Source organism: Paramacrobiotus metropolitanus, unplaced genomic scaffold (assembly GCF_019649055.1).
Source record: "Paramacrobiotus metropolitanus isolate TYO unplaced genomic scaffold, Prichtersi_v1.0 Parri_scaffold0000013, whole genome shotgun sequence".
Taxonomy (NCBI): Eukaryota; Metazoa; Tardigrada; class Eutardigrada; order Parachela; family Macrobiotidae; genus Paramacrobiotus; species Paramacrobiotus metropolitanus.
The window spans coordinates 1,163,343-1,183,062 of record NW_026570233.1 but is presented as its reverse complement, the minus strand read 5'-3'; the positions used below and the strand labels follow the sequence as shown (position 1 = coordinate 1,183,062).

Here is a 19,720-nt window from a genome sequence, read left to right as displayed (position 1 = left end):
CGCCGCCGTCACACCCCACTGACCAGTAATCGCTACATCAGTGATCAAACTACATACATACAACACGACGAGATTTATGCGACGAATGGTTCGGTCAAGGCACTCACGACACAGCCGTGTTATATTGAAAAGAGAAAGCAAGTGCGGTGGCGTGAATCGTCACAAGCTATTTAACATGTCAGGCAGATGGATTATTTACATTAAATGCACTATTGCAGGCCCCATTTCCTAACGCCGTATATAATTATGTTCATGGTCTATATTATTTTTTGCTACAGTTGTGTGTCTTCTTCTCAAATGTGCATAATAGCGTATACTGCATAGTTGGTTCTTAGTTCAAAGTTTTTCAAACAGGATCTGAACTAGGGAAAAGTTAACAATAATGATTGTTTGAACTTTGATCCGATAAAGCTATCGCATGATCTCTGTTATGAAAAACGGCCAAAACTGTCTACTAAAGCCTTTGTAATCTTTCATGTGGTAATTTTTTGTAGCTTGCAAAAAAATCCAACAGCTGGTCTTCTGATACAATCAAATGTCTGATACTTCTGATAACAAGCACACTTACAAAAAATATCATGTTCGTTAGCACGGTGTACCTGTTTGCTGTTAACGCCAACTCTTGGTCGACTTGCAATCAACTACGAGCATTAAATTGTGGTAAATCTGTAAAATCATGAAATTTTGTCGTTGCTAAGGAGACGCCTCTGTTGACCTTTTAATCAAGCAGTTTACCGCAAAGTTTGGTTAGCCTGACTTCGGCGCACAAAATAACTCATACGTACATTTATTCACTAGAGTAAGCAGTCTACTTACAAGTCTAGAATGATTTTATCGATCTGGCCTCTTCCTTTATTCACAATGCATATACTGTTCCCGCTGCTTTGTTTGCTTATATCATTCCGGAATAATGCCAGCACATGTCCGGTGCAAAAAGGATTTAGTCGTGAATTCAGTAAGTGCTGGTATAATTGTCATGTTCACAGTCCTTAAAGCCAATGGGGCCGCGGTTTTAGGAGCTTTACCGGGAAATAAAGTTGTTGATAATAGTGATTTTGGTTGTTTTTTTTAATTCTTGATGGTGCTATACTGGCCGTAGTGGAATGACTGATTGTTATGTCGCTGAGCAAACTTAAATAAAACGCTTATGTCCCGTCCACGCCCGTCCCGTGTCTATTCATTTTGTCCACCGTTCATTTTGTCCACCATTCATTTTGTCCACCGTTCATTTTGTCCACCATTCATTTTGTCCACCGTACACCGAGTTCACGATACAATTCGAAAGTACGGTATTTTTATTTTTTATAAAACAAAGCTAGTACGAATGTAATAAACTCGTAAAGTAATCCGATAAGTATTACGTACTATGAGAACGTGTACAAGCCTGCCGACAAATTGAGCACTCGTAAGAACAGCGAACATTATAAATTTACGGATTGCGCGTAAATCCGTACTACGGCGCGCCACGCCACACTGTTTAAACGCGTAACATGCATTTGGCTGGCTGGTGGCTTGGGACGCACCAGATAATTTAATGGGAATAATTGTAACTGCCTGGCGAATGTGGCTAGAAAACGGTCGGTGCAGTAAGGGACAATCTAACTGCGGAACGCAGTTACGCATCGCGATATGCGTAATGCAGTGGTCACAATTCAAGAGCTAACTCCGCGCCAATATCTCTCTACCTGTTCCTTTACGTGCTCAAATTGTCGACAGGCTTTTACACACATAATCACATTCAAAACTATGATTTCAGTTTATATGGCAGATATTGCAATCTTTTGTTGCAAAATTCTGCGACAATAGCGAGTGCGATAATTTGCAAGTAATACTGCTGCTATGCCTAGTTCTGCGCAGCTGTTATAATATTATGCGTTTCGAAATGAAATTCAGCGGGTAAACAAGCAAACGGTAAGCAAGCGATCGATTTATGCACATAATACAGCACGCATCTATGCTGCTTACATCTTACGCCCAGACCGTGTGTATTGTTTGTTTTTTTATAACTAATATTAAATCAATTTTGGTAAATGGTAATATTGTATTTATTATAAATTTAAAAAGCGTAGACCAAATGAATGGTGGACAAAATGAATGGTGGACAAAATAAAAGGACGCCGCTCGTCCTTGCCCATGTAGGTAATCGTAAACTTGAGCAGTTTTGCGAAATTATGAATGTTTCTATAAGTCGTTTTGTTTTTCTTCTTGTCCTTTTCTACCATACTGTTTTATTGCAAATCTAACAATATCAAATCCGGAATCTCCTGTATGTCAGTAAACAGCCAAGCCGTGATCAAGGTTATGAGGTAGCGGTTATTTTAGATGCTAACTGGTAACCCTTCAAAAATTTACCAACCGATGTCTTTTCCCGAGTTTTTTCAAAACCATTGCGTGACCCAAAAGATATTCGATATGATTTAGCAGAAAATTATGCGCGAGCCGTACTTGAGGTGACCCCGACCTTAGAAGGATTACTGAGACGGCGAAACGTGTATTAGTTGCAAGTCGGAAGTCGATCGAACCCCTTCAGCGGTGGCAATAGTAAGAGAGCACAAACGGTGCACAATAACAAAACAAAAGCTAGGAAGGGGTCTGTGTCTGTATACATCTGACAAGTTTCTGCTTCCGATTCCATGATTCCATCATTCAAAGCCAGTGAAACCGTAAATTAAGTTAGGCGTATGAATACAACTGAAATCAGCCGGCGCTTATAGCAGCTGGTAAGCTTTTGTTCTCTGTTAAAAAATTCCTGTGTAAAAAACAGAAGACTTTGGCGGTGGCTTAGTGTAAATGGTCAGTCCTAATGTAAGACCACTTTGCATACTTGTTTGTTCGTTTAATGAGCTACAACGATCAGGTGAAACCTGCACGTGGTTGCAGACTAACAATCAAGATCAGCTGCCACAGTAAAGACTATGAGGTATCGCATCGAAAAATCTTCGAGGTATCGCATTCATAACAAGTCCACACATAAGTACAAGTATACAAGTACTTCATACTTCTACCTGTATATACACAATGTAAACATGAAAAAAAGAGACCAAAAATCAGTCCACCCATTCTCGGACACAAACTTTGCAAGGCAAAATTTCAGGTTGCAGAATTTTGTCAGCGTCGTCCTTGAATATGCCAATTCGCGCAAACGTAAATGGTACGCTTGTCTCCTCGAGGAAAAATGAACGCACTTACAAATCGGGTTGGAATCCCTTCACTGTTTATTCGCTGGCGATAAACTCGTTATATTCCTTCACATTAGCAAACACTGAATTTTCCAGGCGAGGCATGTCTCGTACCCAAACCTCGCGTGGGTTGTACTGGTGTTTGACGATAGTTTGTTTTCGCTAAAGTGGTCATGACCCATGTGTGACATTTGAAGCGGCAATTCCTGCTGTCTGTAGGCAGTTATAAGTCAAGCTACAAGTGAGTACATGAACTTATTCCAAATCAGTGTTGTTCAAAAGCCGTGAAGATTATAAAATTATTGACCTGCAGGTTGAGTTCCATGGGATGGAATCAATAAGTCGCTCTCTTTGTTTTGTACTTTTGGAATTTGTTTCGTTGGGCGTAAAAGACAGACTGCAATGCCTATACATTTTTGCAGTTTTCATCTAATCTAACTTTCGAGACATATGCTAAGCGGACATAAGGTATCAAAAAAAGTGATACCACGACTGAGGCACTTGGCTAAAAGCCGAAAAGGCCGGAACACTTAGTAAACAAAAGTTTATGGAAATCGACAGAAATGGGTGAATCCTTAAAGACTGAAGACTTATCAAGTGCAGAACTTCAGTACAGTATTGTACTTGCAGAGGAACTAAGGACCTGAATTTATTACAAAACTAAATTTTACTGGAAGATGAAGTTGTTAACAACCCCAGTATTTTGAAAACGATAATATAATTATGAACTACTCTAAAAACCTACTAATACAACGCATTACTAGAAATTGTAAACCGTTCATGGTGCTTTATGACACCCTGCCGTGCTGCAGCGACAGCAGCGTTCAATCCTTCACGATTCACGAATGCTCTCTACATCCATAATGGCCAGAAGTCCACAATATACAATTATTTAGTGTCGCGGCATATCGGCGTCAAACATAACGATTGTATACAACAGCAGCTACAGCTTAACTTATTCTTTCGTAAAACATAAGAAAACATAAAGACACATTTCGTTTTCATGTACGTACTTACCGAAGCCCAAGAGGTCACGCCCTAGGTACGAGTACTAGATGGAGACCGGAAAGAGTTTACTGTCTGGATATGACCATTCATTAATAATCAATGAAAATATTTACAAGTAAATTTTTGTAAACCTGCGACGACTAATGTAGACGAGATTTTTTATTCGGCCGCCTTTTGAGTTCTTAAATGTCTATGCTGCTTCTTAAACCTAATTTTTACCCATGGCCGTTACTCTTAGCGAATTTTCGGGATATTGTGCCTGTATAAAAAAGTGTTTAAAAAATTCTTATATTTTATTGGGTATAATTATAATAAAGCGCTGGGTGTCTGTTCCGCAACTTTTTAACAGCTGCTGTTCCTATTTATGACTTATGAGTCACATTATGGTTTTTGGCTCATAAATGTTACAAGCCGACGAGCGGAATTCTAATTCTAATTTTAAAGACTAATTAGAATACAAATAAACGACTTAATTTCATATTCATTAGGCAGGCCATTAAGCGGCACGCGTGCCCACAAACGTGAATATCCCCACCCGGCACCCATGTTCACGATCGTAATGCAGTAATGCGAGCCCCATGCATGCAGCCATGGAGAGTAGCAGCGCTTCTGATCTGCATACGAGAGCGGTTGATGTTAGCGCCTTGCGGTATCCGGTTACCGCACAGTTTTACAACGTAAGCATCCCTGCCCGGCATCCGCGCGCAAAAAATAAATAGGATGTAAAAATGGCAAAGTAGGCCCAATGTTTGGAAGTATCAAAAAATATCAGTTATCAAAATATTAGAAATAAATATCAGAAATAAGACCAATATTACAAAATATGAAAGCAAGCATATACCTAACCATATTCCTGACCGGCACCGGCACTGTTCACGAGTGGCAAATGTGGGCTAAAATAATCCGATTTACTGTACGGATCTTACCTGCATGTGTGAGCACTTTAGCCCGGCAACCATGTTCACAAATGCGACGCAGAATTTTGATAGTAACTGTCGTAGTATTACAATAAAGTTATAACAATCAGTAAAACCGCATTATGATGTCAAACATATATAGGGGAATTATATATATAGAGCAGTGCAGTGCAAACAAATGTAGAGCAGTGCAAATCCTTTTCTACTGAAAAAGTAAGCGTAAACTGTAACATCACCTGAAACGGTGAATAATGATCACAGCGCACTTCATAAAGTTGTTAATAACTTAAATCCAAAGCCGTAGAGTGCTATATAACTATGTGTGGATATTGTGGATCATCTTCTTGATGTTCACAGATAAACGTTTTGAATAAACTTCTGAATAAACATTTTGAAGTCAACAGAATGATAAAAGTTTTCAACGAGTTGGTAAGTTAATCTGGCCTTGTACAAATTGTTCGATAACGTAATAACGTACGAAGCGGTAGGTGCACTGCCACAGGCTACACCCGCCGCTACAGCACAGTGTAGAATTTTTTGTTAAATTCTGTTTTGGCCACGCCCATTGACCATGGCAGATGGAATAATATTTTAAACATACTACGGTAGCATATTATCTTTTTACAAGAGATGAGATCTTTTTGAATTTACTCCCGGAAAATGTGCCCTGGTCAGTACACCCACTCCCTTACAAACACATTTGTCGGCCAAATCTCAAGTTCCAAAACCTTTTTCGCTATGTCTTAAACGTACCAATGCGGGCAAACGTGGAAGATCGTCGATCACCACGAGCAGGAACGTATACACTTACAAATCTTGTGAGAATTCCTTCATGTTCCAGCTGTTTGGCAGTGAATGCATTATAGTCGTTAACACTGTCAAACTTCGAATCCTCGACCCGTGGGATACCTCTCACACAAAAGTCCGCATGTCTCTGGTGGTTCGCTAACTTCGCTTGTAGCGTTTCTGTCAGTTCCCTCGAGGGTCTGTCACTCGTTTCAGTCCGCGTGCCACGCACAACCTTCGGCGCCATCTTGATAGCTGATGCGTAAGACTGTGGTTTCCACGCCAGTGTAGGATGGTTTACTTAATCCAGCTATTCTACTGTACTGTTTTATTAAGCGTTATCGTTGACGACATAAAAGGATTATCATGTATTTGGGCAAGTAATTATAATATAGACATCTTAACGCGAAGTGGCTAGCGAATTTTAAAAATAATTCCCAAAAATCACCATAGCTCATATTATAGAGCGTGTTTTTTACTACATAATGCAATCATTGTCTGCACCGAGCGCGAAGCGCGAGGTGCTACTCTAAGCCTTCGTCAAGCGATGCACGCATTCATAGCATTCCATAGCAGAGTATACGCTTCCCGTAGCAGAGTTTGTCTGTCGCCCACGAAAAGTGTCAGTCACGCTTTTCCAATTCCACAAATTTTCATTTCCATTGGCAGTGGTGTTTCATAGCGTACGCGCTGTTTGAAGGATGTCATTAACATCGTTTTCTAATGGTACTGGAAGCGCGCAATAATACTTGGTGTCGTTAATACTTCAGCACAAAATTTTCTGGTCAGAATTTCGATAAAACCATTTGTTTTTATCCACAGCGAAATCTTTTTTGAATGTTTTCAAATGTAGTGTTCTGTAGTGTTTTACTGAGTGTAGTTTCCCAGATTGACAGTAGATCACGGGATCTTAACAATAAACTGGAACATGCCAGCGCAAAACTTGTACCAACGAGCTTATATTACATATACGCTGGTAACCAGCGGCTGGTTACACCATCCCCGAAGAGCGCCATCAGAACTGGATTCGCGGTGCGCCATGTCGATTCATAGTTTCACAGCGGACCGACGCTCGCGCTCGGTGCAATGATGTGGTTAACAACCACCACTAGTAATGATGATATCCTTTTCGTTAGCAAGTAAAAAAGTGAAGTTGTACATCTGGTAAAGGAGGGCACGTTAGGTGAACAGAAAAATAACTGCTCGCGCCGCACTTATTGTGAGTGATGGCATAATATTTCTTCAATCACTACCGACATCAATGGTTTGCCTTGAAATAATCGCAGTAAGGTGCGATCAGAATCTAGTCAATCTACCACTGCCTCATCCAGTTTTGTTGAGCTTGTTGACAAGAAACAGAAACAAAAGACTCCATAAGCGCAGATCTGCTGTCTTATTGCAGTCTTTCGTTTTAGCGTCTGTGGCTGCAAGTGCAATTCTATGGCTGCCTGCCTGTTCTGCGTTGCTCCACATGTGCAAGTGCTTGTGTGCGCCGGTGCGGCAGCCAACACTTCTCCGTACCGCCACCGAAGCCAAGAAAGAGGTGTACTTTTGCAAGCTAACAGTGAACAAAACGTAAAAAAACTTTGAAAAGGCGCTGTAAATACATTTAGTTACCAAAAATTACAAATAAAATCGCAATAAATGCAGTACCGCAGTCTAAGCTTATTATACGGACAGAATTTCTATTTAGGGCTTCGTTCGGCAGATATGGTCAGAAATATCCAGGGGCAGAGTGCCCCAAGCACTTCCTTGGCACCCCTGATTTTTTTTCTTTTCCTGTTTTTTATCAATCAAAATTCTGTCCGTATAATAAGCTTCTAATACTTCGATCTATAAAATGGCCGTTTCAGAATATTTTTTTCGAATCTGTACTCTGTAAAAATCGACTTCAAATTTTTCACTTTAAAAGCTAATTTATCGGCAACAACACATGCTTTACTATTATTGATCCCATTTTAAAGTACAAAAATCACTTCTTTATGTGGCATATGCTACAGTGTTGTCTAAAAGTGTAACGCGCTGGCGGTATGACCGTTTTCGCAAAAGGACCGAGTTGCTAGCCACTTCGCGTTAATTGCAGTCTACAATCGTTAACATCTCTGCCCGCCGTACAGGTTAACAACGGTAATTTGATACCGGCGCTATAAGGCGCAGTCATATTAGCAGATCATCGAAATATCGCTAAGTACGTATAATACTTCGTGAATATTAAGCAGAATGGTTTTTGGCTGTTTTTCGTTTGGTTAATGACACACTGCGTGGCACGCTAAAACCGCAGTGCGTCAGGTTCCAATCATTATTAATGTTGGAACTTTTGGGCCTGCCTTTGCTGAGATGATACGCTTCGTCGGTAGAAAAATCCGCGATTTAACCGGCGAATCTCGATCCACTGCCTTCCTAAGACAACGTTTTAGTCTCGCTGTTGTTAGGGGAAATGCAGCCGCTGTCCTGGGTACATTAAACGCTCGATCGAAAGTTGGAAGTGACAGTAATGATTTTGGTTGTTTCTTCAATGCGTAAATTCGAAATTCTTAATTAGTATTTATCAGCGCAGGCTTGTTGTTCTGTTAATTGGCTATTGCCTAAATAAAACATTATTAATGTTCAATAAGCAGTAAAATTATTTAGTCAATTAATTCGCACATCTGTTACTTGAATTTGAGCATGAGCTTTATCCTACAGTCTACACTCTGCAGACACTACACACATTTTGATATCAGTGATGTCAGTGCAAGCACATGGTCAATCTGGCGAAACAACCAGCGTCACACACCACTGACTGCTATCTGTAGATACGTCAGACTACAACTGTATTGTACAACAGGTCCAAGCCAAGTAGACAACTGGCTTGCATCATGTTGCATGAGCTGACCAATTAGGCTGGAGACGGTCATAATTTTCCTTTGTTTATACAGGAATGCGTTGACCGAAAACCGAAGCTACAGTTTCCTATATGCTACGACGGATATCCGTCGTATACTCGTACCGCATATAGGTACGCTGTCACGGTTCGCTGGAACCTGACGCAAAAACTCAACAGACTGGGTGCACGTATAACAACGTTAACATTGATCTTCGTCACCCATGTTGTTAATTTTCTAGCCCGACTCTGGGCGGCAGGCGAAAATGACGTAAACATCGCTGCCCGGCGCCCTTGATTCTTAATGAACGCAATACACATTGCATACGGAAGTTGCAGTATTGTGCCACAGTATCAGTCTTTGATGAAAAGCAGGTGAGGTTCAGACCGTATCTTCTCACGAAACAGACGAGATTTTGCGACGATAAACACTTTCACATCTCCGTCACACTGCACGTGACTTAATTGTTCTGCGCAACCACATTTCCGGATATGGTTTGAAAGTTACGTCCGTCAAGTTTACGTCGGTTAAAATCTGGCGTCGCCCGTAAAATTTTTTAAATAGAATCGATTCTATTATTTTTAAAACTGACAAACTTCAAATTCAGTATTTTTCGCGCGTTCAGTGTTTTTCAGTATTTTTCACGTACCTAAATTCAACAGAGAGTCAGAGACCTTCTCAAAAACAACTTCAAATTTCAGTTCTCCCTAAATGTTCCCCAAGTTCTTTTCAATTTCCCCCAAACTTTACAAACATTAAAATTAATTTCAATAATACTTCTGTTGATTGCATCTCATCCTTTACTATTCTACAATTTTTACATCAAACGCTAACGGGTTCAGACTTTTGCACTTTTGAGCGAAGGCGGGTTTATGATAACAAAAGTCCAGATTTTTGACGACCATATTATCCTAGTGGCCTGGCGTAATCAGAAAACCGCGTTGCATGGCCCCACTTCGGCCAATTGTTCAGGCCGACAAACATTTGTCTCGCTTTTTCTTGCGATTTCAACCGTACTCCAAAATTTAAAGACGCACTAGCTTGTATCGTTACACACAACCATCCACAACTTCATTGACCTCAACTTTCCATTTGTTATGGAATTTAAAAAACTGTTGGAATTTCTACTGGTTTAATTGCGTCAAATTTCCCGACGCGTTAACAGACTTCGTGGGTGGCTTTGGGGTGACTTTCTGTGACCTTCGTGGGTGGCTTTGGGGATTCCAACCGTGGCACCGTACCACGGAGCGGGAAAGTGCCACGGAACGGGATGCTGCTCGCGGCAGACTGATCCTCCGGAGTATCCTGCCCTCGTCAAGACACTCTAGGTGGGTCTTCTCCGTCTTTTAACGCTCTTGTTTATCATGGTCAGTCATCAGCCATGCCCACTCTGCCCAAGTCTGTTCACGCAGGGTGCAGGTTTGGCGCTACACGTGCGAGCATGCTCCCGCAAGCAAACCTTGGGTACTCCGTCTAATTTGGCCTCATTATCGCTACCTCAGGAACCCCAAAAGCATCCCCTGCAATCCTTCCTTGAAGGGATTGCTACCGTCTCCCCAAAAGAATTCCGAAAGCAGTGCGATGTCAGTGTGCTCGAACGCAAACTGAGCTGGTCCGTGACTGCATTCGCCACAACAACTTAGACAGCTAGACCGCCTTGCTGTTGTGCGCACCTGCTGCCCTGTCGCTTCCCCAACAAAGTCTATGCGCAAAGACTCTCTTGCGGCAGTGATCAGGAGAAACCTCGCTGATCTTCCCTTAGATAAACGCCAAGCTGCCCCTTGTCGTGAACGCCCCATGAACGAAGATGTCACACCCGATGCGACTGCGCGCTAAAGTAACATCTATAATGCAAGATGGCAGTCTTAAAGGTGCAATTAGAGCTATACTTGCGGATAACAAGCTCGAAATTAATGTCCGTACACTGCAGTCCTACGAGTTAAGCATCCACCCGCGCCAGATGATTGTCAGTTCCCAGCACCACCTGATGATACCATCAGTTTCTCCAGCTGAACTGGTGTCAGCTATGTTCAGTTTCCCACCTGGATCAGCAGGAGGAGTTTTCGGCCTCCGCCCGCAACACTTAAAGGATCTCCTTGGCCGTAACACTCAAAGTGAGCTATGTATAGCTATGGCGGATCTATCTACTATGGTGTTACGAAAGGAAGTGCCGAAGACATCAGGCCGTACATTTTCGGAGCCAATCTAGTCCTATTAAGCAAAAAGGATGGAGCGTGCGGGCGATTGCTGTTGGTGACACATTCCGCAGACTGTGGTCGAAGATTGTGAGCAAGCGATGCGCCGACGAAGCTGCCGCATTGTTCCGCCATTCCCAAGTGGGCTTTGTGATTCGAGGAGGAGCGGAAGCTGCAGTACATGCAGTTAGGAGTTACAAGGGGGCTGAACATACTGACGCACGAGTAATTGTTAAGCTGGATTTCCGTAACGCTTTCAATACACTGCGTAGGGATGTTCTCCTAACTGCTATACGCGACAAATTCCCTGCCAACAACCGCTATTTTTGGCAGTGTTACCGCTGTCTCTCTCATTTATCTTGTGGTGGGTTCCAACTGTCGTCAGAGTCAGGTGTTGCAACAAGGGGACCCGAACGGGCCATTCGGGTTTAGCCTGGGAACTTTGCCATGTGAAGTTTCAGTTGGCTTTCTAAATGATGTCTCGCTCGCTTGAAGTGCTGAGAAAGTCACCTTGGCAATTTGCATGATAATCGGCGGTGGTTTTAGTATGGGGCTGGAACTGAATTTGGACAAATGCTAAATTTATGGAGTGGGACGTTTTTCTGCGGATCGTCTGCACGCCTTTCAGTTGGTCCTCAACGTTTGGCCCCAGATGCGTGTTACCAAAGAGGAAGATTTTGTTTTGCTAGGAGCTCCGTTGACGTCAGCTTCCTGTGTCACGTTCCTGCACAGCAAGATTGCCCAACTGAAGATTTTCTTGGCCGCCTTAAAGAATTACTTACGAATTTTAGCCTGTACCTTCTAAAAAGCTGCCTGCTGATCCAAAAACTGCTTTATGGCTGTACATCCAGATGTTATGAACATATGATGCTCATGGACACTATGGATGCATGTACGTGCTGGCATGCAGCCCATTCTGAACGTACGGGCGAATGATCTACAGTTGAGCCAAATGACGCTGCCCGTCAGGGTTGGAGGACTGGGACTGCGGACCACCAAATGGCTAGTTTTTCCTGCTTTTTTGGCATCGGCGCATTCGGTAGTTTCGTTAGTATCAGAAATTGACCAGCCCGCGACGATAGCGCTCCTGGATCCAGTTATAGAGCTGTGGTCTGAACTGTCAAAGTGTGGTCCTTCAGCTGAAGACAGCAGGACGTTTCAGTGGACGTGGACGTTGTTATGTACAGTATATCGACCAGCGATAGACGGCATCATATCCTCGCTGACGTCAGCTGCCACGAGCGAAACGGTTAAAGCAGTGCTGTTAGCCGCTTTTCAACGCGACTCCGGCACATGGTTGAATGCTCTCCCATCACCTACTTTGCGTACTTTCCTGCGTAATGAAGAAGTCAGAATCGGTGTAGCACTTCGATTTGGTCTTCCCATAGTTACGATCACGAGTGCGTAAATTGTAAAAGCCGAGTGGAAACTAACGGCCATCACGGTCTGTACTGTGCAAGCAGAAAAGCCAGATGGTCGCGACATGTAGAACTAAACAACGAGATCAAGCGAGGTCTGGAACTTGCAAGCTATCCCTGCCAAAGCGAACCGTCCGGATTGTCAGCACGTGATAACAAGCGGCCAGACGGCATGACCTTGATCCCTGTGCGCGATAGTAAATCACTGGTGTGGGATGCGACATGCTGGGATACTGTGGCTGCTTCCCATGTGCATGTCAGCTTGAAGAAAGCGGGAAGCGTAGCACAGTTGGCTGAAGCAAGTAAGCGCGAGAAGTACTCATTCGTCGAAAATTTGGGATACATTATACCTGTTTTACCCGCTGGCAGTCGAGACGTTCGGGACTTTCGGAATGCTTTCGCAGAGCTGATTCGTTTTTCAGCCGAAAGATCCGTGAAATCACTGGAGAGCCGCGATCTACGGCTTTTTTAAGACAACGGTTTAGTCCAGTGGTAGTCCGTGGAAATGCAGAGGCTGTTTCGGGTACACTTAACGCACATCCTAAGATCATGGGAGATACTAACGATTCCCAAAAGCTCGCAACGACTCTGAATGGGGTGTTGTAGCCGCCAGATGAAATGGCACGGCCAGGGTCAAAAAGAGAGAGGAATTTTGAGAGGGAGGAATTTCTGCGTGGTCAAAAGGATGGAGGAATTTTTGAAGCGAGGGAGGGAGGAATTTCCATATGGTAAAAAAGAGAGGAATTTTTTCGAATCTCAAATGAAGTACTTAGAGACCTCGAACCCGGGTACCCGAGGTTGCCACCGATGTTTTATTAATATACACAGTCTGACGTGCTGAAGTAATCGGGGACCTCGAACCCGAGTACCCCAGGTCGCCACCGTAATTTTCTCGTTATATACACAGTTTGACGTACTGAGTTGAACTGAAGTATTTGAGGGCCTCGAACTTGGGTTCGCGAGGTCGTTACTAAGACTTTGACAATATGACTTGGTAAGCAACTACTCAAAAATCAGCATAGCATACTGGCATTCTGTTCAGCCAAAGATGTTTCATCGTAGCATACCCATCATCTACCGCAAACGTGAAAGCTCATGCCTCTTTTCTTTTATAAATTAAAGCAGGAACCTCAGTGCGTAAAACCCTGCTTCCCAATCGTACTGATTTTCCAAAAATAGCTTTAGTGTTCTGAATGGCCAAAACCGCCCAATGGTTTTCCGTTCGAGTGCTACCTGTGAAAACTTTTGCCCGTGTTTTATCGAAGTCGAACTGAAGTACCAGGGTACCTCGTACCCGGGAACCTTAAATCGCCAACGAGATTTTTACAATACATACACATTTTCACGTACTGAGTCGTCGAGCCAACGTCGTAAGGAACGTCGAGCCAAAGTTCCCAAAATCTCCACCGAGATTTTTACTGTTGTAAGGCGCACTCACGACTGTGTGCCATGCCCGCTTTGTGCTCATCGTGTGTTCACCGTACGCTTACATGCCGTTCTGCACTTCTCTGTACGTACGCATACTGTGCTTTCCGCTCCCAGCGATTATACTCATATGTACGCGTACACGCTGAGCCATTCAGCGTTATCGTTCCTAAATCGTTCCTTCCTAAACCACTGTAGCAACCGCACATTTACGGCAAGTAGTAGGCGAAGACCTACTCCCGTCGCAACGCGGCCGGACCGTACCCCACTCGAATACGCAGCAGGCAGCGGCTCAGAACCATCCTCAGCGGATGCAGTCAAAGTTTCAGCGGCAAAAGGGAAGCGTAACAGCAGATCTTAGCCGTCGAATCACACTTTTTGACGGCCGACAGCTTCGAGACGCCCGGGAAAAGACATTCCCGGAGCCCTGAGCTGACTCAGCCGGTTCGCCTCACCCGACCGAGAAAGGCACGATGCACTCACAGGCTGAAGCCGAGATGTTTCAAGCCGGCCAGGATTACCCACACGGTGTCCCGACTGCCTCTGACCCTACTGACAGAAAGGTGAAACGCAAATTACCCCACTCGGGCGCCCTTGCTGATCCGGGCAACAGAATTCGGGACCCGGTACAGACATTTCACGCGACCGATGTTATCAACCGTGAGCCAATCCAGCGGACGATACACTGAACCGGGAGTCGCACAACACGGGCTGCCCGGCTCACACCCAAACCGCGCACCTGGACCCCACAGACGAGTCCTAATCGGATGTCAAAAACGGATTTTCCACGGTCAAAAACCAGAAAATAGCGGACCAGACGACCCAATCACCGCTCATTCGGTTTCAAAACAGGGCGCCGGTACCATGCGGCCCCTCCCCAGCCGGATTGATAAGGTCACAACTAGACGAACCGTCACCAACCGGAAACGACAGTCACAACAAATTAATGCAGCAACACCGGATACGACAAACTTGCCAGGACAAACGGAAAAACCGCCGACGAAACTTATACCAAACCCACCTAAATTCGAAGTCGGGATATGGGGTGAACAAAAAACGCCGTCACCTACGGAAAATTTGTTCGATACGAACGTGCAACCAAACTCGGCGGCACCGTATCCCCGTCACGGGACGAATCTTTCAAGACACCCATGGCGCTCTTCCTGGGTACCCGAATGCCACGAATCAGTGCGCTTGAGCATGCAACACAACGGTGGATTAACTCCCCACGAAAAAAGCCCAAAGATAATGACGCTTTCCAACAACGGAACAACGAATTTAAGAAACTAATTTTTACTACGGACAAAATCGTCAGTCCAACGGAAGGCTCGAGGGACTGACAGAAGTCTACGTACGAACATGAACAGACAATACTCACCGCTAGCGACCTCAGTCCCAACCGCAACCACGCCAAACACCGGAACGATCTGATCCCTTTTCTCTCGATGGGAGGAAAACGGATATAACCGAATCCAGCTTTGCGATATTTGGCCGAAAAGTATGCTGCCATGTTCCCGAACCGACATAAAAGCTGTTTCCATACAATCTTGCCAGATTTTCCAATGAAGGAAAGCAGCGATCATTACGGTTTATGAAACTGCTAGACTGATAAAAAAAGCTGAGCAGCACAGTCGAGAGTCTCAAAGCCAATTCTCAATCTTTGATTAATGTTAGCAGCAGTTGTGTACGCGCGTGTACAGTTTGCCAGGTTCGAAAAAAACGAACCCAGCCGCTCAATTTGTTCAGTACCCGGAAGGAGCCTAAGCCAATTTTATGACGCCTTTTCTCGACGAGTTCTCCACGCCTACGTCATGCTCTAATAGCGATACCAAGTTTCCAGGGATTCTGATTGCACCACTCCCTATTTCCAGTTTCGGTACTTAGCGGAATTACGAGTCTTTAGTGGACAGCGAATCAGGATATTAGTGATTTGAAACACATTTCTGCAAAAAACTGACATGCATTTCTGTTTTGAAGAATTTAAAGGATCATCAAGGAAATAGTCCAAACTCAAACTACTGAGCATGCCAAATTTAAATAATTATCATCTTATGTTTTGTTTTCTTAAGTCCTATTGTGTCCGTATGTTTTCTTATGTTTATGATAGATAAAAGAGCGTAATGCGCCTTACATTCGAAGCGAACCTGGCCATAGTACGAGTGCTCAACTTTCGAAAGTGTGTGGTCACGCCTAAAGATGTAACACGCAAAGCCACATCGTGAGGTGAAGTTGCTATATAGTAACCAGAATTGCAAATTTGACACACACTCCTAAAAACTGTTACCATGTATGCTCCAGCCAAAAATAGTGAATGTAGTTTCACCCAGTGAAATGCCATATCAACAGCGTAACTATGAATTATGATAAAATTCTCGTTGGCGACCTCGGAGACCTGGTTCGAGGTCCCCGAGTACTCAAGTTCGACTCAGCACTTCAAACTGGAGTTCTGGTATACGGTTTCACATAACGTGTGCTCTGTCCGGCAGGAGGCAGGCAGCATCCGGATCTGAAAGTGGTGCCATTTCATCTGGCGGCTACAGTTATGTTTTTGATGTGTTCATATTATAATGTTGCTCAGGTTTTCCGGATGATGTTTCTGTGTCTCCTTACGTTTCTTATCTACCAAGGAATTTGGTACAAAGACTTTTGCAACATGGTCGCCGGACGAAAGTGGTATAAGCGGGTTGCAGATACCGTCGATTTTTTTTTATGTTCGTTTAAGGCAATATCATTAACCCGTAAATTGACGGTCATTGACCCGTAGATTGGAGGCCACAAAGCATCTCCACCGACGCTCACTTCGACGTACGCTAAGCGTAAGCCGAAGGAGCGTTTGCCGAGATGTTTTGTGGCCGAAGTGATGACCGAAATTAACGTGACAGAAATAAAAACGGCAGAAGTGATCGGTAGCCTATATGCAGCTTTGCATAGACCGTGAATGGCATAATCAAAGCTGGGCCTAAGCGCCGTTGTTTGTTATATGCGTCTTTTGTCGCGTGTGCTCTGGTGACGTACCGTCACGTACTTTAAATCTAATCATAATTATATACTTTATAGAGTAACCGTTAAGCCTAACAAAATTAAGTTAAATCATGAATCGGCGAGCAAATTAAGTAAAGCCAGAAAGTGAGCAAACTGCAACTGGGCGGGTCCCACACGAGCGAGAAGAACGCTGATGATTGGCCGAAAGCAAACGGAAACAGAACTACTGCATGAAGCAGCCACAGTGAGGTGGACGCGAGGGTGACTGCCCTAATATGCCTTTGGGCCCGAGCCCCTGCAAAAGACCTCGGCTTCTTATCATCCCAGTGGACTGATCCTCCCACGACACTAGTTAGAGTCCGTGATAGCGCTTCACGTTGTGACGGGCATCGATCCGTCGGGTTTCGATCCGTTCGGTTTCTCGCTCTCTGCCGGGTCCGTGGTGGAGAACAAAACACGACTAAAATCCGGAAACTGGTGGAGTGTCTTGTTGGACCGGTATAGGCAGCTCACGCTTCTGCCGGCGTCACATCCGTAAAGAGTAAAATGGAAAACAGTGGTCTATCTTTCTATCACAATTCCGGTTGTCAAGATTAACACAATTCTAATAAAAGCACCACTAAATTTTGGAGATTAGAAACGTTAAGTAAAAAACCCAGTACTGATACCGGCCTTTAATTGTAAACGACTGCAGCATGCAAATCAAAAAACATTAACAAGTTAACCAAACGGTGCAAGAAGATTTATTATCACAACAAAAAGAGCTCAGTAAACTTTTCAACTCCGTCCATTGTTCCCAAAAACCGAAGCCGCATTTCCCCGCTGAATCTCCAGGGACAGTCGCTGTCGAAGAAATTCATGGGAGCGAGCCTGTCTGTTTTTTGATTACGTAGACGTTTCCCAATTTTCTTGATAATAGCGGTAGCTGACGGTCCCCATGGGCCCATTGTTTCAAAGGCAATGGCTGCGAAAATGTAGCGCCCAATCAGGTACAAGTACAAACTGAATTGTTTCTTCTGCCTGTACCGCGGGCGATCCGGCAGTCGACGATGTAGACCTAATATGGGAAGCAGCAACCGTGTCGACACAAGTGACATCCCACGCCAAGCACATACCCCTCTGCCATGCATACGTTGTGCAGCCGTCTGGGCGTCGTTCGCTCGTGAGTGAGGTGCCGCGTGGGTCCAGTTTAACGGGGAAGCCGGCAGAAACGATGGCGCGGCATACAATGTTAATGAGCACGTGGGAGTTTCCGGCAAAATACGTGTGGGATACACAGGATTGACAGGATTACGTGGAATATGAACAAAAAAACGGGTCGATTTTATAAAGTGGTACGAAATGGGCCATAGGTGTTGATTAACTTTCCCCTTTCAGCTTGCTCCAGACATACAAAATACTGGACGGTACCACGATAGCGAATAAATAAGCAACATTTTAATATTAAGCGACTGCACTTCATAAGTACATATGGCAGTCACGAAACTCGCGCAACAAGCGGTCGACCGCGCCTGCGCTACAACGAACATTTGGCGCTAGAGAAGAAAATCTGTACTACTGGAATACGTAAATCATATTGAAAAAGCGAGTTTAACAGAGTTTTGGTACTGCCGGCCGCGTTATGTTTGTTGCGCACAAATAGCAATTAAATAATTTACTAATTAAACTTTCTCCATTCTGCATCTCTTACTTTTACTTACTATGTACTTTTCACGTCGCGGATTCTCTTACTTTTAGTTACTATTTACTTTTCTGTTTTTGCAGTCTACTTGCTTTACATAATTAGTAAAACACAAAAAAGGCTTACTAAGTAAGGTTTACTAATTACTTTTACTGAGTAAAACAACACTAGAACCTGCAACAATATCGAGTGCGCTAATTTGCATGTAATACTACTGCTGCTATGCCTAGTTCTCCGCAGCTGTTATATTATGCGTTTCGAAATTCAGCGAGTAAATAAGCAAACAGTATAAAGCAAGCGATCGATTCATGCACTTAATACAGCAGGCATCTATGCTGCTTACATCTTACGCCCAGCCCATGCGTATTGTGTGTTTCATTGTAACTAATATTAAATCAATTTTGGTAAATGGTAATATTGCATTTAATATTAAATTTAAAAAGCGTAGACCAAAGGAATGGCTGACGAAATGATCGGGGGACAAAATGATTAGTGGACAAAATGAATGGTGGACAAAATGAATGGTGGACAAAATAATAGGACGCCGCCACTGGTCGGCTGATTTCGAAAATTCTCTAAAAACTTTTTTAATGGGCGATCACTTAAGGCGAGGTTTTCAGCGGTAATTGCAGGGCCGGTACCGCCCCAACGCCCCAAAGTCAGTTTTGAATATTTTAAATTTTTAAATGAAACGATATTCAAATTTCCTGTGTGCAATAAGCTTTTACAGTGTTTCTGCACAAGATAGCGTTTCCAGATTATTTTTTTTACCAAACAGTGCTTAGTGAATTTAAGCCTAAAATTTTTGACTTTAAAACCTTGTAGTTGAAGGAGTGAAAGTAAAATAATTTTTTGCCAACGTAGTAGTGTAGTATAATCATTTTTCTGATACAATTTTACATTCACACAACTCAAAAGCGTGTCTTGATCGCGTCATACGAGTTGCCGCAAAGTGACCGAATCGTTGGAAACCTCGCGTTAATTGCCACTCACCAGTTTTGCACGCGTTATTTTCTGCACTCAGCAGTTATTTTAGCTGGTGCTGACTTATTTTAGAATTAATTTAGTTATAATGTTTCATGCACTGCTTTGATGGTAAGTCTGATTACTTAGCCAGAATATGAAACATTCAATAACTCGTTCGTGGTTAGCCTGCTGGCCACTCTTTATTATGTATAGCAGCAATATCTAGATGGCAGAAAACATACCCGATGGCAAAACTAAATGGCCCTTTAGTTTGCTAGCTGTAAGGCGCTCTGGATCTG

At 43.5% G+C, this 19,720-nt stretch overlaps 1 protein-coding gene across 1 annotated transcript in view; it reads left to right on the top strand.

The window, feature by feature from the left end:
* Window positions 1-666: 666 nt before the first annotated feature.
* The window catches only part of LOC129584386 (uncharacterized), a 39,591-nt gene continuing 20,537 nt past the window's right edge, over window positions 667-19,720 (top strand). The window contains exon 1 of the mRNA XM_055476544.1: window positions 667-955. Within this exon, the coding sequence (XP_055332519.1) occupies window positions 826-955 (130 nt within the window). The 5' untranslated portion in view covers window positions 667-825. The remainder of the gene's footprint in view (window positions 956-19,720) is intronic.